Source organism: Pomacea canaliculata, linkage group LG6 (genome assembly GCF_003073045.1).
Source record: "Pomacea canaliculata isolate SZHN2017 linkage group LG6, ASM307304v1, whole genome shotgun sequence".
Taxonomy (NCBI): domain Eukaryota; kingdom Metazoa; phylum Mollusca; class Gastropoda; order Architaenioglossa; family Ampullariidae; genus Pomacea; species Pomacea canaliculata.
Genome location: NC_037595.1, coordinates 7,574,653 through 7,594,176, shown reverse-complemented (window position 1 = coordinate 7,594,176; position 19,524 = coordinate 7,574,653). Strand labels below are relative to the sequence as shown.

Genomic DNA, 19,524 nt, shown 5'->3' with positions numbered 1-19,524 from the left:
GTTACCATAACCGGCGTGAAGAGCATTCGGTGTTAACGTTAGTAACATTCCTTGGTACAAACGACTATAAAGAAATTCACACCACCAAGACATAAATATAATCTTCCTTCGAAGAGGAAGCCACTGGAACTGTCTACTTATAAGGATTTCAGAGCATTTATTGTTGCTGTTGTGTGTGCAATTGTTTACCAGCAAATGTTTGTGCCACAGTAGAAACTCCATTGGCAAACAACGTCCACTAGAAAGACATCTGGAAAATAAGTTATAATGAATAAATAACAATAAAAACACATTTCGGAAATATGCATAAACCTTATCTGCAAGCACAACATCTGAGAAGGAACTTGATTATTTTACCGTCGTCGTCGTCAAGATGTTTCTTCCCTGTTTTATTTTTATTGTTTGCTTTTATTTTGTATATGTTGACGTCAGTAAATGTTTTAAAGCTTGTATGAGTCTTTGTAATGCCGGGCATCGAGCAAAAATGGAGAATCACGCATGACCTTTGACGAGTACCTCAGGCAGCCATCGTGTCTTCTCAGTTATCTGCCAGCTTTCTCCTGACATGACTGTTTCCATATTGGCACAATAAGAGCAATGTAACCAAACTTAAAAAAAAAAAAAACATGTTTAAGGGCATTGACATATTGTGTCCCTTGGCGAGACACAGGTTAGTCGCATGATACCACAAAGAACTTGCTCGCGATGAAGCGAGAACTATAGAGACCAACAACAACAACAACAACAACAACAGTGTCGTAGGAAGACACTATTGGATCTGTGGTCGTACTTATTATTGTGAAACAGAGATGTATCCGTTTCGGTTCGGTCAGTGATCACAGTCCTAGAAGCAAGCCCTCTGTGACCATACCCGCGGACCGCATGCAAGACAGGGGAGGTCTGAATTATTTATTTGTCAACCTCCTACATCGGCGCCTGGTTCCAGTTACAGGACCGCTTGGGGTCCATGGCCAATCCTGAAGTAACATTAGCTCTGCTTGATAAATACAGTCTTACAATATTGCTAAGACCAACAACAGTCTTACGGATGTAACGACCACAGACCAAACCGTTACAACACCCGTTCTGCACTCCCAGAAATTTCCGACATTCTCACCAAGTGATATATGTTTCCCTCTGTGTGTGTATGTGACTCACTCACAGGTAGGCACGCAAACACGTAGGCGAACAGAAGGAAACAGATCACCTTACGCCCTTTTCACAAAACCTTTTCCCCATCAGAAGAGCAGCTCAGCAACTTTTATTTTCCTTGTGAAATTCGACTTCACGCAGCAAGAGCTCTGAAAAGACGAAGCATTATGAGAGGAGTATCGGAAAACAAAAAGAGGTCTTTATTAAAAGTTCGTAAGGAGCCTCCCCAACGTATAGACAGTTGAAATAACGGAACCAAGCCCCGGGAAGGTCAGGTGACGCAGCCAGCAGGCAGTCGACTCGGATTTCCGACATGAAAAGTCGGCGCTATTTATCTTGCTGTCCGTCCCCTGTTTCGTTTATTTGCACGTGCAGCGTGCGTGGCCGCGCAGACAAGTGTATCGTGTCTCGAAAGGCCTGCGATATTTACAGCAAAGGACCCGACACATGCAGCCCTATCACTTTTCTGCCTGGCGATCCATAGTTGAGATAAGCCATGATACCGAGTCGTTCATCAGTGGAGTTTCCTCCGTCGCCCAGCTTCGGTGATGCGGGGCCGACAGCAGGCAGACCCTCCCCATCAGCAGCCCGATGAGACAGCTGCACCAACTTCGTTGCAGTTTTCTGTCATCTCGCTCTTCATCTGTTACACTGAAGATTTGAGGGGTGAGGGTGTTTGGGAGTAGGGGTATGGGCTATCTCGTGTGTACGTTCGGCGAAGAAATTTGTTTAATTATTTTTTTGCTGAGCCAGGTTCAAGTGGCAGGCAGCTGATGTCAAAGAGAGATGTGGTTGGTTCAATTGACTGCAGAACAATTAGTTGCTGGTTCAAAGCCTACTAGGAACTGTGGCTGGAAAATTCACTCCCTCAGTTCACCCAGAAACTGTTTTGCCGGAAAGGGAACCTGATTTATCAGGGGTGGTAATTGCAGCGGAAGGAGAGCCACGGTGAACCACTCTCACTGCTCCTTCGTTTTCTAGGCTGATACCCATTATTTTCACCTTTGCAAGACAGCTGATGTTTCGACCGTAAGTGAAACGCTGAACAACATCTACAACTGCGGCTGAAGCACAGATGGTGCGGTCAGGGTCTGGTGGTATTATCGCGATTTCTCGTTCTCGTTTAGTATCTCGCAAATTCTCGATGAACTCTCATCATCAGAGTCTCTTTCTCTCACACACTCTCTCTATCTCATGTAGTTCGTAAGCGAAAGTCATTGAGTCGGAGGTTTATGAGAAAATTAACTGGAAAACATCGTATGCAAAAGTCCAGTAATACAAGTTCGTGGACTGCGCCTTAGTCCTTTCCTTTCTGAAATCTCTTCTATTGTACCTTAAAGTGTAGATTAATATACTAATACTGTACATGTTTTTAACACATAAAACTCACATCACTACGGGTAGTTCGTGTATTCGTGGAGCTGTGAGGCAATACACTGTGGACCTTTTCCCGTCTTGAAATTATATTTGGTGTGACATTCCCAAGATATAGATGGTGTCACATTTCATTGTATTGTTTTTGCATTGATTGACTGTCCACATGTAAAGTCATACTAGTAACCACAAATATAATACTTAAAGGCCGAAACTGTTCATGTGAAATAAAAAAAAACAACTGCTTTTGAGTTGCTGCACCTTGTATGGTTTATCACCCGCAATATACTTTAAAATCACAAGAAAAACACAGAATGTTCTAGAAACTATAAATACATTAAGTAGAAAAACAACGAGTTAAAAACATCCCCATTAACTAATCCAAAGCACAGAAACAAAGCTAATAATCAAAGCACGACCTGTCGTGTTGTTTACAACCGATTATTGGCGTCTGCTGCCGAAGGGGAGTAACTCGTGTGAGAGGCGCGGTGGGTTGTAGGAACATGAGGCTGGTCAGCTCCAGTTTCACAAGGCCCGCATGATGCACGATAAGACATTAATAAACACGTGAAGTTCTACCTGCGTTAATATGTTGTTGAAACATTTTTCTCCACCTGGAAATGAAGCACACGACGACACACACGGTGCCAGGCGAGCTTGACACCTGATGTGGCCATTACGGTCTCCATCCCTAGGTTATCAAGATTCCATCGTGAAAACGGATACTAGTGTTTTAAGTATTGCGTCGGAAGGAGAAAAAAAAAGTGAGAGAATGAATGAGGGGTTGGTTGCTGGTGGTTTACAGCAACTGAGGCTAGATATTTAGATATAAGTGCCACATACACATTTCTCAAAGTTTAGTTCTCCTTTCCTCTCTCACCCCCATCCCAACCACGCCCACTTTAGAGTTGCAGCGGGAATTGTTACTGCAAGATATTTCCCAAAAAATGAAAGTCTTTAACGCCCTTTAAAAAAATCTCATGGTTTTTACCGCACGTCCGAGAGAGTAAGAGCGTGAGAGAGGAATAAGAGATATAAGAGACTAATGTTTTTGAATCATTCGTCGTTATATAACGGTTCCAGCCCTAGCGTACGCACTGCAACTACTCCCAGTCATTGAGCATGAAATCATGCAATTTATTGAAACGTTTCATCAACAAACATTAATAAACATGTAACAGCGACTCTTTGAAGTCAATTGGGTGCCGAACACAATCACTGCTAATTAAAACATGCATACATTATGTACAGTCGAGTACAGCAGCACACGAAATGTTAGTGCATTTCTTACGTGTCCTCACCCTGCTTAACAGGTGAATGAACGTTTACTCGCGTGCGCGCATTCATACAATGGTAAAACATTTTAGTCCTTTAAAGCTGTCCGTGATTATCTGATATGCTCAGTGTCGCAATGTGTATTGACTCTCTTTGTGACTTTAATAAATTGTAGGTCGGAATTAATCTCAAAATACTAAATCTTACGACATAACTTACACATGAAGCTTCCGAGAAAGTGGCCTAGGGATGCATGGGAATAAACGAAACACTGTTGCTGGATACTGCAGGACAGCGTGACGGGCTGCAACGTCTGCAACACAACGGACAGCGACAGCCGCAAGGCGATCCGAGATGTCCACTTACACTGCAGCACAACACATGACAGACTTCTGCTGCTCACACCCTAGTAACATATATACACAATCACACACACACACACACACGAGGCAAAACTTGCTGAACTTGTGTCCAGCCTTGACTCTTGACCCTCTGATTATGTCGGGTTTTCTTCACTTGGACACTCTCAGCCTCCAAGCTCACCATGGTAAAAATAAATTAGATAAGAAAAGGATAGTGCAGGACTCAACTCTGGATGGCACTCTGCTAAAGGGTCGGATGGAGTGAACGGTTTACGAAGCAGCTCTCTCACCCCACCCCACTCCACCACCACCATCACCACCACCACCACCACCACCACCACCACCACATAATGTGATTATTTCCTATGCCCTGCCCCATTTCTCCTCCACATCCTGACGTTTCTTCTGTGTCTTGCAGCGCCCTCCGCGACTCGCAATCCCCCGTATGTCGCAACACTCCATCGTCGACGCCAACTGCCCCAACTGTCAGGGTGGCGGTCATTGCACTGTCGACACTTGTTTTCTTGCAGTTGACCGCGCCTGCACTCTACTAACACCTAGTGCACGCACGACATTCGTGGTCACCCGGCTAGTCACCTCATCTGCCCACCATGCCAAGCTGTCCTCTCGTCACCGCGAAAACAAGAGATTAAAACAGACAATTGTGTCAAGGGAGAGCAGCTTGACGAGCGGCCCGCGCACAATAAAGTACAATAATACAGTGCACTAAAAGGAAGGGGGGTACCCTCACCCCAAACAGTATTTGCAAACTCATAATCAAAATTCCCCGTATCGATAGGTCACCACATTTTCTCCTTTAAAGATACAGGTCAAATACGTAATCAGATTATTTGAAGTACATAAAAACCTATTCCGCATAACTCTTAAGGTAGGAGTTTATCCTAACACACCAGACAAGCTAAGCTACTTTATGTAAATGCTTTACTCTCCTCTGCATCCTTTTCGAATAGATTTGTCAAGATTCCCTACCCGACACAAAAAACGACAAAACACATAAAACAGCAGGAAACTTGAAATACAAATCAAAATTGTAATGAGAAAATGAATGACCATTGACCATAATACCTAGAAATTACTTTATCCAAAAGCAGAAATACTTTCTCTCTTAGTATCAGATAAAAAAAAGCAAAGTCTTATGTATGTTAAACTATATTCAAAAATGTTACAAAATAATGCCTGAGTTGGCAAACAGTGTTTGGATAGACACACACATGCCACACCAGTCTTTCAAAAATGTAAAATGTAAGCTTGAAAATGTCAGTAACCAGTTCTTTGTTACACGATCACATGTGTGTGTATATGTTTGTGTTTCTAAATGTATGTTTGAGAGAGAATTAGTGACAACCACAATACACTTAGTAAAGTTTTCTTGAGTAGGTCAACTGTTCAGGGCTCAAAAAGAGTCCACCTTGGCAATAAAATGAAAACCCAGTCTATTCAATCCTGTCAATGCATAGCCTCTGAGACATATTTACAGGTCTCTCCCCTCAGAAAAAGAGAGAAAAGATCACAATCTTTTAACTCATATTGCAATTGCGCTTGATTGCTCAAAATGAGTACAAGAAACCATCAACTTCCATAAAATGCCTTTAGTAGGAGAAAAATATCTGCATGTACCTATATGCTTATTTGCATGCCCACACACACACACAAACCAAATCAAAAACAGAACTTAAGACTTCTTAAATATTCAGAACTTTCAATTACATATTTAACCATCAATAAACGACAAACATATTTAACCTCTGGTGCCAAATCATATGCAACATACACCTCACTTCCTCGTGATCCTTTAGGGTTGGTTTCATGCAAAATCTGGTCAGACCACATTAAGGCCAAGTTTTTTGGTTAAACTTCCACAAAACTTCACTGGCATGTATGTGAGGTCTTGAAAATAACTTTTGTTGATGGTATGAAATGGCAAGGTAACTTGCACTTATGATCTCTGACTTAGGGCTTATTTCAAAGACCTTACATGAAAACCAACCCTGGTCTTCAATCTCTCTTTCGCACACATACACACACCCTCTCTCTTTCACCCACACCCACACCCACACACATGCACAAAAAATGTACCCACATTCACATTCAAAATTTGACTCCAAAGGGTCTAATGAATGGCCATATATTACACCCTATTCACCTGGAGACTTGTAACTGAACATTACCATTTTGATTTTCTTTAAATGTAAAAGCAGCTGAATAATAAGGAAAAATAAATCACCGTCAATGGACACGACAAACAATATGTACAAAGATAACTCCATAGAACAATACAAGGCATACATAGTGAGCATGTGTTTGTATGCCTGCCTGCACACAACTGTCTGAAGACATGAAGACCCATGCAGAAACTCCCTGTTGCACCTCCTACTTGTCCAAATGTTTAGGACTCTGGTAGTGCTGGTCCTACCTGTATGATGTTCACATGCAACAATAACAAAAGCACAATACTAGTGCTGCATACATTAGAATATGAGGGTTTAACTGTGCAGGATGAAGACTTTAAAAATTGAACAGAGAAAAGTAAAGAAAAGATGAAGAATATTACCGTCAAGAAATATTTCAAAACTTGACAATGTTATAAGCTTGCATAAATTAATCACAAATATTAACAGGAATCACAAACTGCACCTTTACTAAAGTTGACGCACACAGTCATTCAACAACAGCTGTGAATGCAATCTTTTCCTAAATGAAGGTAATCCATATTTATAAGAATAAACAAATTTCTATAACTGATCAATGCGTTAAGCATCAGTCTTTTTAACTTCTAATTTAAGAACCAAATTTAGACAATGTATGACTAGATTAAACCACCAGTAAGCTTCCTTAGCTAAGAACAGAGGAAAGTGTTCTTTTAGTTTCAATAAGGATTTTTAACATAATTTATCCTTAAAAAAAAAAAAAACAAACTGAAACCTAAATGAGCATGAAAAGGCACTGACATTTGAAGCAAACAACTATGATTTACAATGGAACCTGTTACAGTTTCCTGGATGGATGTTCAACAGAACAGGGCAATCGAGCATGTGCTTATTAAAAAAAAAAAGTCAATATGCATTCATTTCAAAGTAATCATGAACTATTCACTTATTTCCAAAGGCTTTAAAAATATTTAAGTAGTTTACTACTTAAGATATGATTCAATAATTTAAAATAAAAAGAGCAATCGTTAAAAGCAAAGCCAGAAACATTTTAGCATTTACACTACCATTCTGTTTTTAACAGCAGAATCCTAAGGCAAAGTCCTTGAAGTCTTCTTCTTCACCAGCAAAGGTTCATTTATTTAAAGAGAAAAATACTAATCCGTGTTAATGGCCACCACCAGTACAATTTCTGAGTATTAGATCTACACATTTAAAAGTCAAAATAGTTAAGTAGTCCAGTAAATGATTGCAGTTTCATAAATTCATTGGCTATTGTAACACACTGACAATGTACTGCAGCGTATTTTAACAGCCACTCACTATTAGCTGATTGGGTACTATACAGTGAAATACAATCAAAATTTCTTCATATTTTGAATTTTTAATATGATTTGTCCTGTTTTATCCTCAATTCAGAGTTTTGAAAAAGATGAATAAGATGTGTGTCTAGGTGATTTTAATTATATTCCAAATGAGTTGATGTCCTACCTGGTCTTTTACTTGTGCCTCTCCACAAATTCCTGCTGCTAAACCACAACTCCCCATAAGTTACCAGCAGGTTCCAGTGTTAAATAAGCAGTAGTCCTCTAGCCTTTGGGTGGCTGGGGAATGAGGTGTTGAATGCCACACTTTTCTAAGGGCTTTTCTTTTGATTTTTTTCTCCGTCTCCCCTTGGTCATTGCTTTTCCTTTTCCAACCAACTTTGGACACTGATGCTCTGACTCATGTTATGATTGCTAAAGATTGCTCTCTTTCAACAATCTTGTTCTGGAAGCTTCAGGACAATGCATCTTACCGATACAATCTCTAGCTCTACCCAGGCCAAGTACAAGGCACTAGGTCTGGCATATGTCCTACTATCTGTTAACAAAACACAAAATGCTTAAAGAACTTGCATTATTCTTATTTTTTTTTAAACACTGGATCAATACTCCTCCTATCCAACATGGAATGTGGTTTGATTTGTACTTGAGGGGTTGTTCTTTGGCCTTAGGCAGACAAAGAATCTGTACATAAGAGGGGTAAGAAATGTAATGCAAACAAGATACTTTATCATTTTCACTTCAAATCATGGCTGGGAACACTGATAATTTTAAAATAAATAAACTACTTTAGCTCACTAAAGCTCTGACTACTCATAAAGTGTGTCTCATTCAAAATATACAAAGGGTTTTCAAACCTCTGATTAAAATTAGTTGGGAATTTTATTAGATATAACTATTGCGATTATCTCAAATGTCAACTGTATCACTGACATCTGGTAACAAGTATTAATGAAATACAATATTATAAAATGTCTTACACAAATGAGACCTACAATCTAAACTCATTTTCAAAGATTTCAGACATAAAAAGATTTATGCTTTAGACCCCATCTGACGAATGTTCTTTGCAATCTGGATTTCTCTTGCATGATTTACACGTTTCTATGTGATGTAACACTGTTATTCATATTAATTTCAAACTGCAAGATAAAAATTCAATTGATGATCACAAAAAATTTCAAATTTGATTCTAATCAATGTTTTTATCTGTGTCACTCTCTTCCTTTCATTCATTACGAGGCTGCTTTTACCCAAACAGTAAAAGAACATTCAATCTTGCAAATTATATTGCATATATATATCTAGCCACTGAGGAGTACGTGTGATGAGGCGTGTGTTATGTCTCTGCATACACTCACTCACACACTAGGGTTAGGAGTTAACTGTGCAAACTCCGATTCATTCCAAGCATTACAGGCAACAGAAAAGAAATACACAGAGTTGCTGTCTCTGACAATATTATTGGCATGTGGCCAAACCATTTACACTTTTCTTAGACTGGGAGGTTTTTACCCAAAAACTTATTCCACATCAGCAACACTTCAATACTTGCAGCAGCATTTCCACCAAAATCAGACCATTTATCATCTCTCAACATTCAACCACTCACCAATCACAAAACGCTGGTACAACTGCCATTCAGTTTCTCATGCTAAAGCTGCTGGATTGACTCCCTTTATTGGAAAAGGGTGAGCTTCTGTGTTCAGGACCCACTTGTCCAAGGGCAGCAGATCATCTTCAGAGAAAATCAGATACAGGTATTTTAGGGTCTCGGCCAAGAAAAAGCTCTGCTGAACATCATCCAGTGTAGGATTTTCCTGGTAGACATCACGAATACCTGAGTAGCCTCCCTCAACACGACAATGCTTTTCTAGTGCCTGAAAAATGACAACAAAATTTAGTGAAAACTCTGCCATTCCATTTTCTAGAAAATGACATGAACTTAAAAATAAAATAAAAAACTAAATAGAGGTCATAAACTGACTCATGCAGCAGCCTATTTATAAAAGGAGGTCCTAAAGATTACCACAAAGAAAACACTAACTGCAACCTTCCTCAAAATCAGCTTGTCTACAAAACAGAAATCTCTCCTACAGCTTCTGCAATGACTTGATATTACCGTTGAAAGGAAATAGAAAAATCATCTCTTATGGTCCTGGACACAAGAGCCAATCTGTTGCAATCTCTGAACAAAGGTTACAAATGTCTTTTGACTTAATATTGAACTCTAGAGAGATCGCTAAAGAACCAGTTCGTTGCACTCAGATTCAAGACCTTTCGTTATTGTCATAAATTTCAATTTTATGTTTATCAGCTTTTTTTCACACAAACACTTCTAAAATCAAAGGCAACATAAATCTTTTAAAAAATGGCCTTAATCCTTTATGAATATATATATGTAAGTGCATATGTGTTTACATATATCGATGTAAAAACACATATACAAAAAGTTTTTGTAAGCATATAGACATTAACACACATATATATGACTACAAAAAAATTAAAGTACTTTATGGAAATCAGAGACATATTTCCACACAGTAGACATAAAAAGCAAAACACAGATAAAGCTGCTTGAAATTAAGCTGTAGATGTACCATAGTTGCCTCCCAAGCCCAGTCACGATACTTTTGTTCCTTAGTCATCCGCCACATGTAGAAGTATGTCTCTATAACTTCTGGCCGCAGGATGTAGTATTTCTCGTTGGATCGTGTGGCCTGAGCCTCAGTGGAAGAATCAAATCGGAAAGCTTCTGGCCCCAATTTTACCGCTGAAAAGTAAACAACATGCAGCTACAACTGAGAATTCTAACAACCTGTTGGTTGACAACCTGAAAGTGACAATGTATGATTTACTATTGTCCAACCTCTCTACAATCAATGAGTCAATGAGAGAAATCTTCACTTTGTTGCATGCAAAAGATATATGTTTACAAGAATATATCTTTATTCTCATTAATGATTGTTGTTCAATTTTTAATTTTATTAGCCTATTGTTTTCAGTTTATTAGTAGATGTGCACTAACAGAAGAAGTTGGATTTTTGGAGACAGCACTTAATTACCATTTAAGCTGATGGCAAATGCCTGTGAAAGGTTGAGCAGCTAGTGATAACTTCATCAAGCAATGAAGTAATAGCTGTTTCAATTTCTGGATAATTTTCTGAGTAGATCATCCATTAAAGGAAAATTCATTATTATTTGCATGCTAAATGTAATACATCTTTAGACATTAATGAGTAAAAGATAAATTGTTACACTCACACACATTTGCAAACACATGTTGACACACACTGACACATCAGTAAGTTGCAATTACACTGGATTCAAACCAAAGCAAGGCAGAGATTATGTCTATGTTAGTTACAAAAGAATGATTTTGTAATAATTTCATAACAATCACCTGTTCTGTCATAGGACTGGTGGCAAGTGTGAGCAATATCAGCACCAAGATCTGTATACTTCTTCGAATCGTTGAACTCTTTGGCTCCAAGTGCTATTGTGCCACCTGTTTCACAAAACAAGTTAAAAATAGATTTCCTCATCAAAATGATTTTAGCAGGAACACAGGATTAGAAATATGTGTAAGAAAACAGACAAGATATAGCAAAAAACAAAACGGGTTAAAAACACGCTCACACTCTTCCACGCACACACACAAATACTTTCCCATGCCTTAAAGAAATGTACATGTAAAAATAACAGCTTTGTAAAAGGGCAAAAGTGATTAGCTAAAAAAAAAAGCACTTATCAAAATTATAAAATGAAAATGACAAATGTTTATTAATTTAGAGTTTGAAAAATACCCACGAATAGAAAGAAAACTTAATACAGTATTCCATAAAATCAACGATGATAAAGAAAAGATAGGTTTGCAAAGGTTAAAAATTTCTGTAAAAAAACACAAATATGATAACACAGAAACTAAAGAAAAAATTTTAAATAAAAGAAAGAATAAAAACACATATAGAGGACACTAGTTAAAGAAGCCAATGAAAAAAGTGTACCACCTCAGGATAAGAAAACAAAACCAACAGTAGGCCGACCACACAAAACTGGTTAGAAAAGAAAAGTGAAAAATATATATGAGAGACTGCTCTAACAAAAAAAGATGATCAGATGCCCACTTACCAATAAAACATCCCAGGTGGTCCATTTTGTGTTCAAGTCGTCCTGATTTGTACTCCGCAAAGTATTTCATTCCAGACTTTGATGTCTGAAGCAGTTTTTCTACTACATTCTTTAACAGAAACAGAACACAGCACTGATTTACAATGTCCACGTTCACTGTGTCAGAAAACTTGCTTAACCACAGTTTTAGTTAAAAAAAATTCTTGATTACGTAAAGACCGTTCATAAATGTGTCTTCCCTTGTAGATATACATACAATGTCTTACTCAAGGACTGAACATAATCATTAACTTCTGGTCTTACTTTTAATAAGCTCTAAATCAATAACCAAAGAGTATACACAGCAGCATAGGAATTATACATATAAACACACACACACGTGCTTGTGTATATATATATAATTAACTCGTATGCATCATTCTTTACCTTCTGAGATAAGCATGCAATCCCCCACACCTCTGCATATTTATATGCACACAAGCATGTATACAAACACACCAACAGAATCATACACAAATATGTGGTGAACATGAAGAATGGTCAAAACATGTTAAAAGCTATTTTTTCCAACCTTCAGGGCTTCTTCATACATCTCTTTGGCTTCCACATCCTCTTTGCCAGACAACAGGTATGCCTTCAAAAGGTACTCATAAAAGCTGTCACCCAATGCGCCAATGCTGACATGTTCTGCAACAGGGTATTAAAATATTAGGAAATGTTGCTGATATCATTAAGTTCTACCTATATCCCCATATTAAATAACATTCTTGAATAAACCCTGGGTGCTATTTCTCAAATGTTTAGTCTGTCAAAGTTCTAAACGCATAGCAGGTGAATGGAGGACCCCTCCTCCTGTGGTCTTTTACTTTCCCTGATAATTCAGGATCCATCTACTGGTAGGCAGGGAGAGTTTTGTGGCCACAGGCCTAAATTCACCAAGGTGACCTGCTTTGAAGTCAACAGCTCTAACCATCAGACTACGCTGCCTTCCCATGTAATAAAGTCTAGAATTTTCATTGGATCGAAAGAAGCAGGAAATAAAAATCAAACAACAACAAAAATCACACTGAATCTCATGGATTTTAGAAATGGTTATTAGATGTATTACAGCCTAAGACCCTTTACTTTTAATGCAATACAGACACAACAAATCTGACAACTAAATTATATTGCATTAAATAATACCATGGTTCTATAACTTTATTATCATTCTTATTTTTAAATGATTATTTGTATAATAGAAGTTAATTATATGGTAAATATAGTAAGGCCCATGTATGTACAGCGGTGTTGGAAACTGGCAAACATAGTAAAACAAATCAGAAACACTACAAGATGACAAGAATGGATTCATTTCACTTACGCTGTCCCCATCTGCCTGTCTTGGGATTCAGATAGTTAGGATACAAGCCTCCTGGTTTCTCTAGCTGTTTCAGAAGTTCGCGTATCTTTTGAGCCTGCAAACAAAATATTTGCAGTTAGTCGTAAGTTAATTTTCTTGCAGCACGCATTTTGAGGCTGTGAGAGATACTAACCAGATGGTCTAGATATAAATAAAAACAGGTATCTTTTATCAGAACACAACTCTCCGCCAAGTAACACATGTTAAAAAAAGTTTTAAACTGTCCATTCTGGGTGCAAAGCTTTACCTGAAATATTCTGATAGCACAAAAAACATAATATAGGTGCAAATGTATAAGACCTTTGATATGGCATGCAATCACAGTGACATACTGAATGCACTTCTTATGTTTTACCTTCTCCAAATATTTCTTGTCCTGAGTGATGGCAGACAGATAGTAGAACTCAAGGTGCATAGATCCAAACTCTGACAAGATGGAACAACCACCTGAAGCCCAGCCCCAGTTTCGAGAACTGCCACTATGAGCACAACAAAATTTCCAGCAATATGTAAGTTATTTTAGCTTCTAAACCCAAAATAATGCACAGTTTTCTAGAAATGTTCTTGCTACAAATTTAAAATGGCTGAAAAGGGGAAACTTACGTTTTGATGTTGACCATAGAATAAGGTATTCCAGTAGGGGTATCAAATGCTGGGAGAAGTTTATCCGCTATAACTTTGCTTTTGGTTTTGAACATCTGGTGACAGACAACCCGCACACACACACATTTTTTACTAAGAAAAAGGACAACAGGAATGCAGTTTATTCTCAGCACTGCTATTCAATTTCTTGCCAATTTCTTGGCTGTTTCTGATGTTAAATTTCTATATGAAACACATTTTGCATCAGTACGCACACACAAAAATCCTAAGTGTAAGGTAAGCTTAAGCCTTTTAAAAGTTTGTAACATGTGTCTACAGTTACTATTTTGGAATCTTCTCTTTTAATCTTTGATCAAAAAGGATAAGACCAGGGTGTCTAGGCACCCTAGGATTATTACTGATAAAGTAATACAAGTTTTCTCAAAGCAATCAACAATACATATAAAAATATACTATTTTATAATCAAGCAATAGGTAAACATTTCTTTAGGGATATAAAGGGAAAGAGTTAGGGAGAGAGGGGAAGATGAGAAGGAAGGGTGAAGAAAGAACTCACTGGGTGGAAAGAAGAGTAGATAGTAATTAGATAACATAGATAACACATAACTAACCAGACAACAGATACAAAGACTGATCAAATTGCTCAACATACAGTCAACCTTTGAGCTAGTCTTGAGCATATGAGATCCTTCAAAACAGACAGACACACACACACACTCACTCAAAAAGAGATAAAGAAGCCACGTATGACGCAGCAATCACTAAGATCATCACCTGATCCCCTGTTAGTGCATAGGCAGCCAAAAGTCCTCCCACAAACCGGATGTTCGTCTCGAACACTGACAGTTCAGATGACTGCCAAGAAAAAAAAGTACAACTTGATAAATCCTCTAATGTTGTAAACTGCACAATAGCAAAATAAATGTTATCACTACTAGACAGCAGACAGGGTGATTTTACTATACAATTCGATTCTACCATGGGGTATGTTTGTCCACTTCTTGCAAGAAAAGTCACATTTTCTAATCATGATCAAATGCATTCTTTTTTGTGCCGGATAGTGAAAGATTGGCTTTGAAGTATTTTTGTTAAGATACTCTAGATCTGTCCACAGAGTTGTGATCACATTCAGTAAACTCACAGATAAACTGTTTACTCCATCTGAAATAGATTTACGATAAAATTTAAAAGAACACAGACCATACAGAATAAGAATATCCTATTCTTCTGGTATTTTTTTTAAAAGAGAGAGAGAGCAATCCTTGCATCTGCCATACTGATAGTGAGATCTATTTCTTTTAAAATATAAAGAAATACTTTTTGACTGAGATACACATTCAATAGTAAAGTTTAACACTGGAAAATAGTTTTACCCCTTCAAAATCCAGATGCTCTGCAATCCAGTCTCGAGCCATCTTAAATTCCTCATCCATCTCCATGATGTATAGGGTATCGATGGCATCTACAATTGTTGCCCCTAAGGATGAGGTACCAAAAATACTGGCACTATGGCCCTTGCGAGAAATAGGTCTAAGTTCATTGTCACCCCATGAATACTTCACATAATTGTCCCAGGCATGTTTCATCATCTGAAAATGAAAAACTGTTAGGTAATCCCTATGGGATGTTTATGTCAGTAAAACAAAATAATTACAAATAATAAATTTTTGTTCTCCCTCATGAACTGCAACAAAACTGAGAGTAGGAAAACAGAAGCAAGTGTAAAAGGTTTGGGGATGGGGATCAAGAAAGCATAATGCATGAATAGCTTTCAGTTTTAAGATTACATGACCTTGCCCTTAATAATTATACCAAGACAGTACACATTTTACGCTTCTTTAAAAAAAAAATTCAATAAAAATAGATATAAATGGAGATTAAAGCAAAAAGGCTTCTAATGGTCACACTTTTCTGGAATGTGCCCTCATGTCGCCACTGTTATTTTTAAAATATATTTGAAAAATTCATATTTTTAAATCAATGTCTTCCTGTTTCTGCATTAAGGGATGTAACTATTCAAAATTGGTTTACCCAGTTTATCGGATTTCATCCCTTTTTGTTTATGTAGCTTTGACCCAAAAATTATTGAGCATAATGCACATGCTTGTGTGGCCTACAGAATTTAGTTGCTGAAGGGACTGTAATATTTGTACACAAAGTAGTGAAGGGGTTAAATTTCTCAGTTTTGTACATGAGTATGACTGATAACTAGCTGTCTGCATGCATACCTGTATTACAGACCCCATAAATTTGCAAATGTCTATACTATTTCCATAGTTACTATTGCAAAACCTCTATGTCTCTCATATGAACAGAGTGGCTGATTATACAATTATTTTGTTTTAAATAGGCAGATTAAGTAGGACTAGAATAAAGATGCAAAACAGATATCAACCTGTAAAACAAAGGAAAAAAAACCCTATAGATTCAGTTGATACATGAGTGCCTAGCTTGTGCAACAACTGTCAAAGCAACAATATCAGCCACCCACAGCGACTGACTGAAACAAACTCCCTGAAAATTATGAGTTGCTTGAAGCATCTTCAAGTTCAGACACTTCAAACAATGATTACAGCTACTTGCCATGTTGCAGCAACTATTTCACAATCAAATGATGGTGGATGCACAAAAGTTGTCAGCAATGACCATACAGTGTGGGAAGTGGTGGCAAAATGGGCACCAGTTGACAACTTCAGGCTCTAAGCGTTGTGACATGAGTTCCCGCATAAGTTGTCTTCAGAGTTTACAGGACTAGTAATTTCAGCTACTCTAATGACCATTCTTTCATTCCTAGCAACGGGACAATTGGATACATAAGTGAACTGCCAGATAAAAGCTGTTTGTAATCACAACCTAGTGATGTATGATGTGTACAAGACCCCATCTCGTGGCAAATGCTTGACAAAAATTGACATGGCCTGCACAAGGTAAATGTCTCCAGATTTTTCCTATAAGTAATAAATAAATAAAGATACTTAAATGTTGTCATTTGTGTCAGTTGACCCACCACTGTTAAGGAAAGTTCTGTGCACTGAAGACTACATTTTTTTTATCAGATCTGAAACTGGTTTATCTTTTAAAAAAAAGTCTTTATGTTTAAAACTTTAACAATTTAAGATAAAGATTACAAATGTTGATGTACCTCTTCATCTGTCTTTTTACTAAATAGTGTAGTATCAGATGATGCTGAACAAAGTTAAATAATAAGATAGTTTTGTGTGTATTTATCCATTTAGGTAAAAGTTTAATAAATGGTTTTACATATAGTAACAATAGTGCTAATGCTAGTATCTCATCAATAAAGCAGTTTCAATGAGCGTTTGTGGCAGACCTAGAAACATGTACAAATCTATCATAGTTCAGTCATAGGGGTGGTGGTGTATGTTGTTCTGGATCATGTTTATTTTTATGTTTTAAGACATTATTAATAACTTCAAACTGAAAAATACTACACAGAAGAAGCAGTAATGTACCTCTATCTTTCAGAAGAAACATGGACAGCATTGTAATTTGAGATAGTAATGATGACAGAGAGGGAGGGAAAATGAAAGTGATTAAGGGCGTGACTCATATTCTTTGTTGTTAGGCCCTTGACCCTTACAATTGGATTTGTGACCTTCCCATATCAAAGTAGCTGCACCTATCCATGCAAATAATATTACAGTGTAAGCAGTATAACATATCACACGTTGAATTAAACACAGTAACACTTCAATTGTTAACTATTTCCTGTCATCATTTTAGTTTGTAAATTATGAAAAGTATTTCTATATTTTTCAGGTAACAATTTTACCCTCAGATCATTTAGTGATGTGCACATGAATTAAAAATGTATTTCAACATTAAGGTCAGTGTTGCATAAGGGGCATCTGAGGAACTGAGCATTTAGAGAAGCATATCTATTTATATAAGTGAATTTCAGGAGTATCAATCCTGAATTGAATCACAATATTTGTTGTGTTCATTAGGAATGCAATAACAATAAGGCTTAAGCATAATATCAAATTTAAAAGCCCGTATAAGTGAAGGAGGGAGAAACAGCAAGTAATGTGACAGCATCACTCAAACAAAGTTGTTCACTCACTGCCAAACATAAACACTGCTACTGACATTGCACATGATTAGGCTTGACTCAAATGAAGCAACAGAACAAAAGTTTACAATGAAATCACAGCTGTAGAAGGTAATGGTCTCATACTAATTTGCTGTTGTTGTTGTTGTTTTTTTTAATAAGAAACTTCCAAAAAGAATGAAGAAAAATAAAAAAGAAATTTTATTCAAATATTTCAAACTTTATGGCAGAAGATCAAGAGTTATAATGGATGTGTGGTGAATCATGTACAATTCCTATGAAAACGAAACCAGGAGGAGCCTACATTAAATGGTGTCTGTATAAATATTTCTCCCCATATAGAGAGTTAATATAGTTAATATTGCTATCACAATTCACATCCCTTACATTTTTAAAAATCTAACTTAGTGATATGCATTAAAAAAAGTTTCATAATTATCTGACTGCTTTAGACTTATGACAAAAAAGAACAGGGTTAGGGTTACTATCCTCAAAGACAAAACAGCGGTGCAACTTACCTGCTTGACTCTATCTCTTTTGCCCTTTACTTCTGGATCGGCAGGCTGCCCACCTTGTGCACCTGGATGTCCCGAGTGATCTTTCTGAACTTGCAGCGCCTTCTGCTTTTCTTCTTTCTTTTTCTTCTCCTCTTCTTCGCGGTTTCTTAGCAGAATTTTCTCTTTTTCTTCCCGAATTAGTTTTAGTTCCATGGCATTTTCGCCTTCAGTAATGGGACGATTATCTGTTTGTTTCATATTTAGCACATCATTTTCTATGTTTATTTGTAACCTGATCTTATCATCTATTTTGTGTGGATCGACAACACCATCGTGTCTTTTCATTTTCTCCCCTTTTTCTATATCTTCATGTTTGGGAAAGAATAAATCTTGTCCTGCATTTTGGAACTGTTTCTGCACCGCAACCATTGTCACTCTATCTTGCAAATTGGGAAGAAAGAAAAAAGCACCAAAACATACCGTTCCAAAAGTTACAAACACTAACAATATAATATACTTTTCACGTAATCTGAGGGTTTTTCGACTGGCTGGTACAGGTACGCCGTTGACATAACGCTGGTAAGTGGGGAGCACCCCAGCTGCTGCCATGTTGTCAAAACAGCAGGCCCGCACTGAATGCAATGCCGTGTGTCCGTGTCACTCAACTGACAGCGCGCTGCCAACAGTCGCCTAGCACGTACTTACTGGCGATAGTATCTGCCTGTCGTCTGGTTGGTTGAATTTCTACAAAATTCTATATTTTTCGTTTATTTGAGGAAAATAATTTTTGTTGTTTGTAATGTTCGTTTTAAATACAATTAGATCGACTCATCCCGTTAGTGTCACTCAGATGGCGCTGCCCGACTTTCGCTTTTGATATCACAAAACCAAGGACGACGATTAATTTATTTTTAACCAAGGGAGGACGGAGACCAGTTTTTGATGATAATTAAGCTATAGACAGTATTTTTAATCATAAAATATTAAATAAGCGCGAGTTGCTGAAATTGTAAACGAGTTCAAAGGAATGCGGAACCCATTGATAACAGGATGAAGAGCGCTGTCGTTTGCCCGAAATATTTGCAAGTGTGCGTGTCCGCCTTTAGCTACGCCCCCACCTCTTCTTCCCTTAATAGCCACGAACTTGTATTACGGGACTGCTA

At 37.6% G+C, this 19,524-nt stretch overlaps 1 protein-coding gene across 3 annotated transcripts; it reads right to left on the bottom strand.

The window, feature by feature from the left end:
• Window positions 1-3,642: 3,642 nt before the first annotated feature.
• LOC112566007 (mannosyl-oligosaccharide 1,2-alpha-mannosidase IA-like) lies at window positions 3,643-19,013 on the bottom strand. 3 transcript variants are annotated; one of them, XM_025241928.1, is made up of 12 exons: window positions 18,383-19,013; window positions 15,166-15,381; window positions 14,567-14,647; window positions 13,793-13,887; window positions 13,545-13,668; window positions 13,151-13,244; window positions 12,359-12,474; window positions 11,788-11,896; window positions 11,060-11,164; window positions 10,257-10,429; window positions 9,269-9,536; window positions 3,643-8,340 (listed from the first exon to the last, which is right to left on the bottom strand). In XM_025241928.1, the coding sequence occupies exons 1-11, from the start codon at window positions 18,968-18,970 to the stop codon at window positions 9,306-9,308; spliced, it is 1,932 nt and encodes a 643-aa protein (XP_025097713.1). In that variant the 5' UTR covers window positions 18,971-19,013; the 3' UTR covers window positions 3,643-8,340; window positions 9,269-9,305. The 3 variants fall into 3 exon arrangements, with proteins under 3 accessions (XP_025097713.1, XP_025097714.1, XP_025097712.1); XM_025241929.1 differs by having other exon boundaries at window positions 3,643-6,597; XM_025241927.1 differs by having other exon boundaries at window positions 3,643-9,536.
• Window positions 19,014-19,524: the final 511 nt, after the last annotated feature.

Excerpts from the sequence above, each read along its gene's own strand:
- LOC112566007 (XM_025241927.1), bottom strand. The coding sequence starts at position 18,970 with ATGGCAGCAGCTGGGGTGCTCCCCACTTACCAGCGTTATGTCAACGGC. Across the intron at positions 13,245-13,544 it reads ACAAGAAATATTTGGAGAAG|GCTCAAAAGATACGCGAACT; the intron begins GTAAAACATAAG and ends TTTTGTTTGCAG. Across the intron at positions 11,165-11,787 it reads CCACCTGGGATGTTTTATTG|GTGGCACAATAGCACTTGGA; the intron begins GTAAGTGGGCAT and ends TTTGTGAAACAG.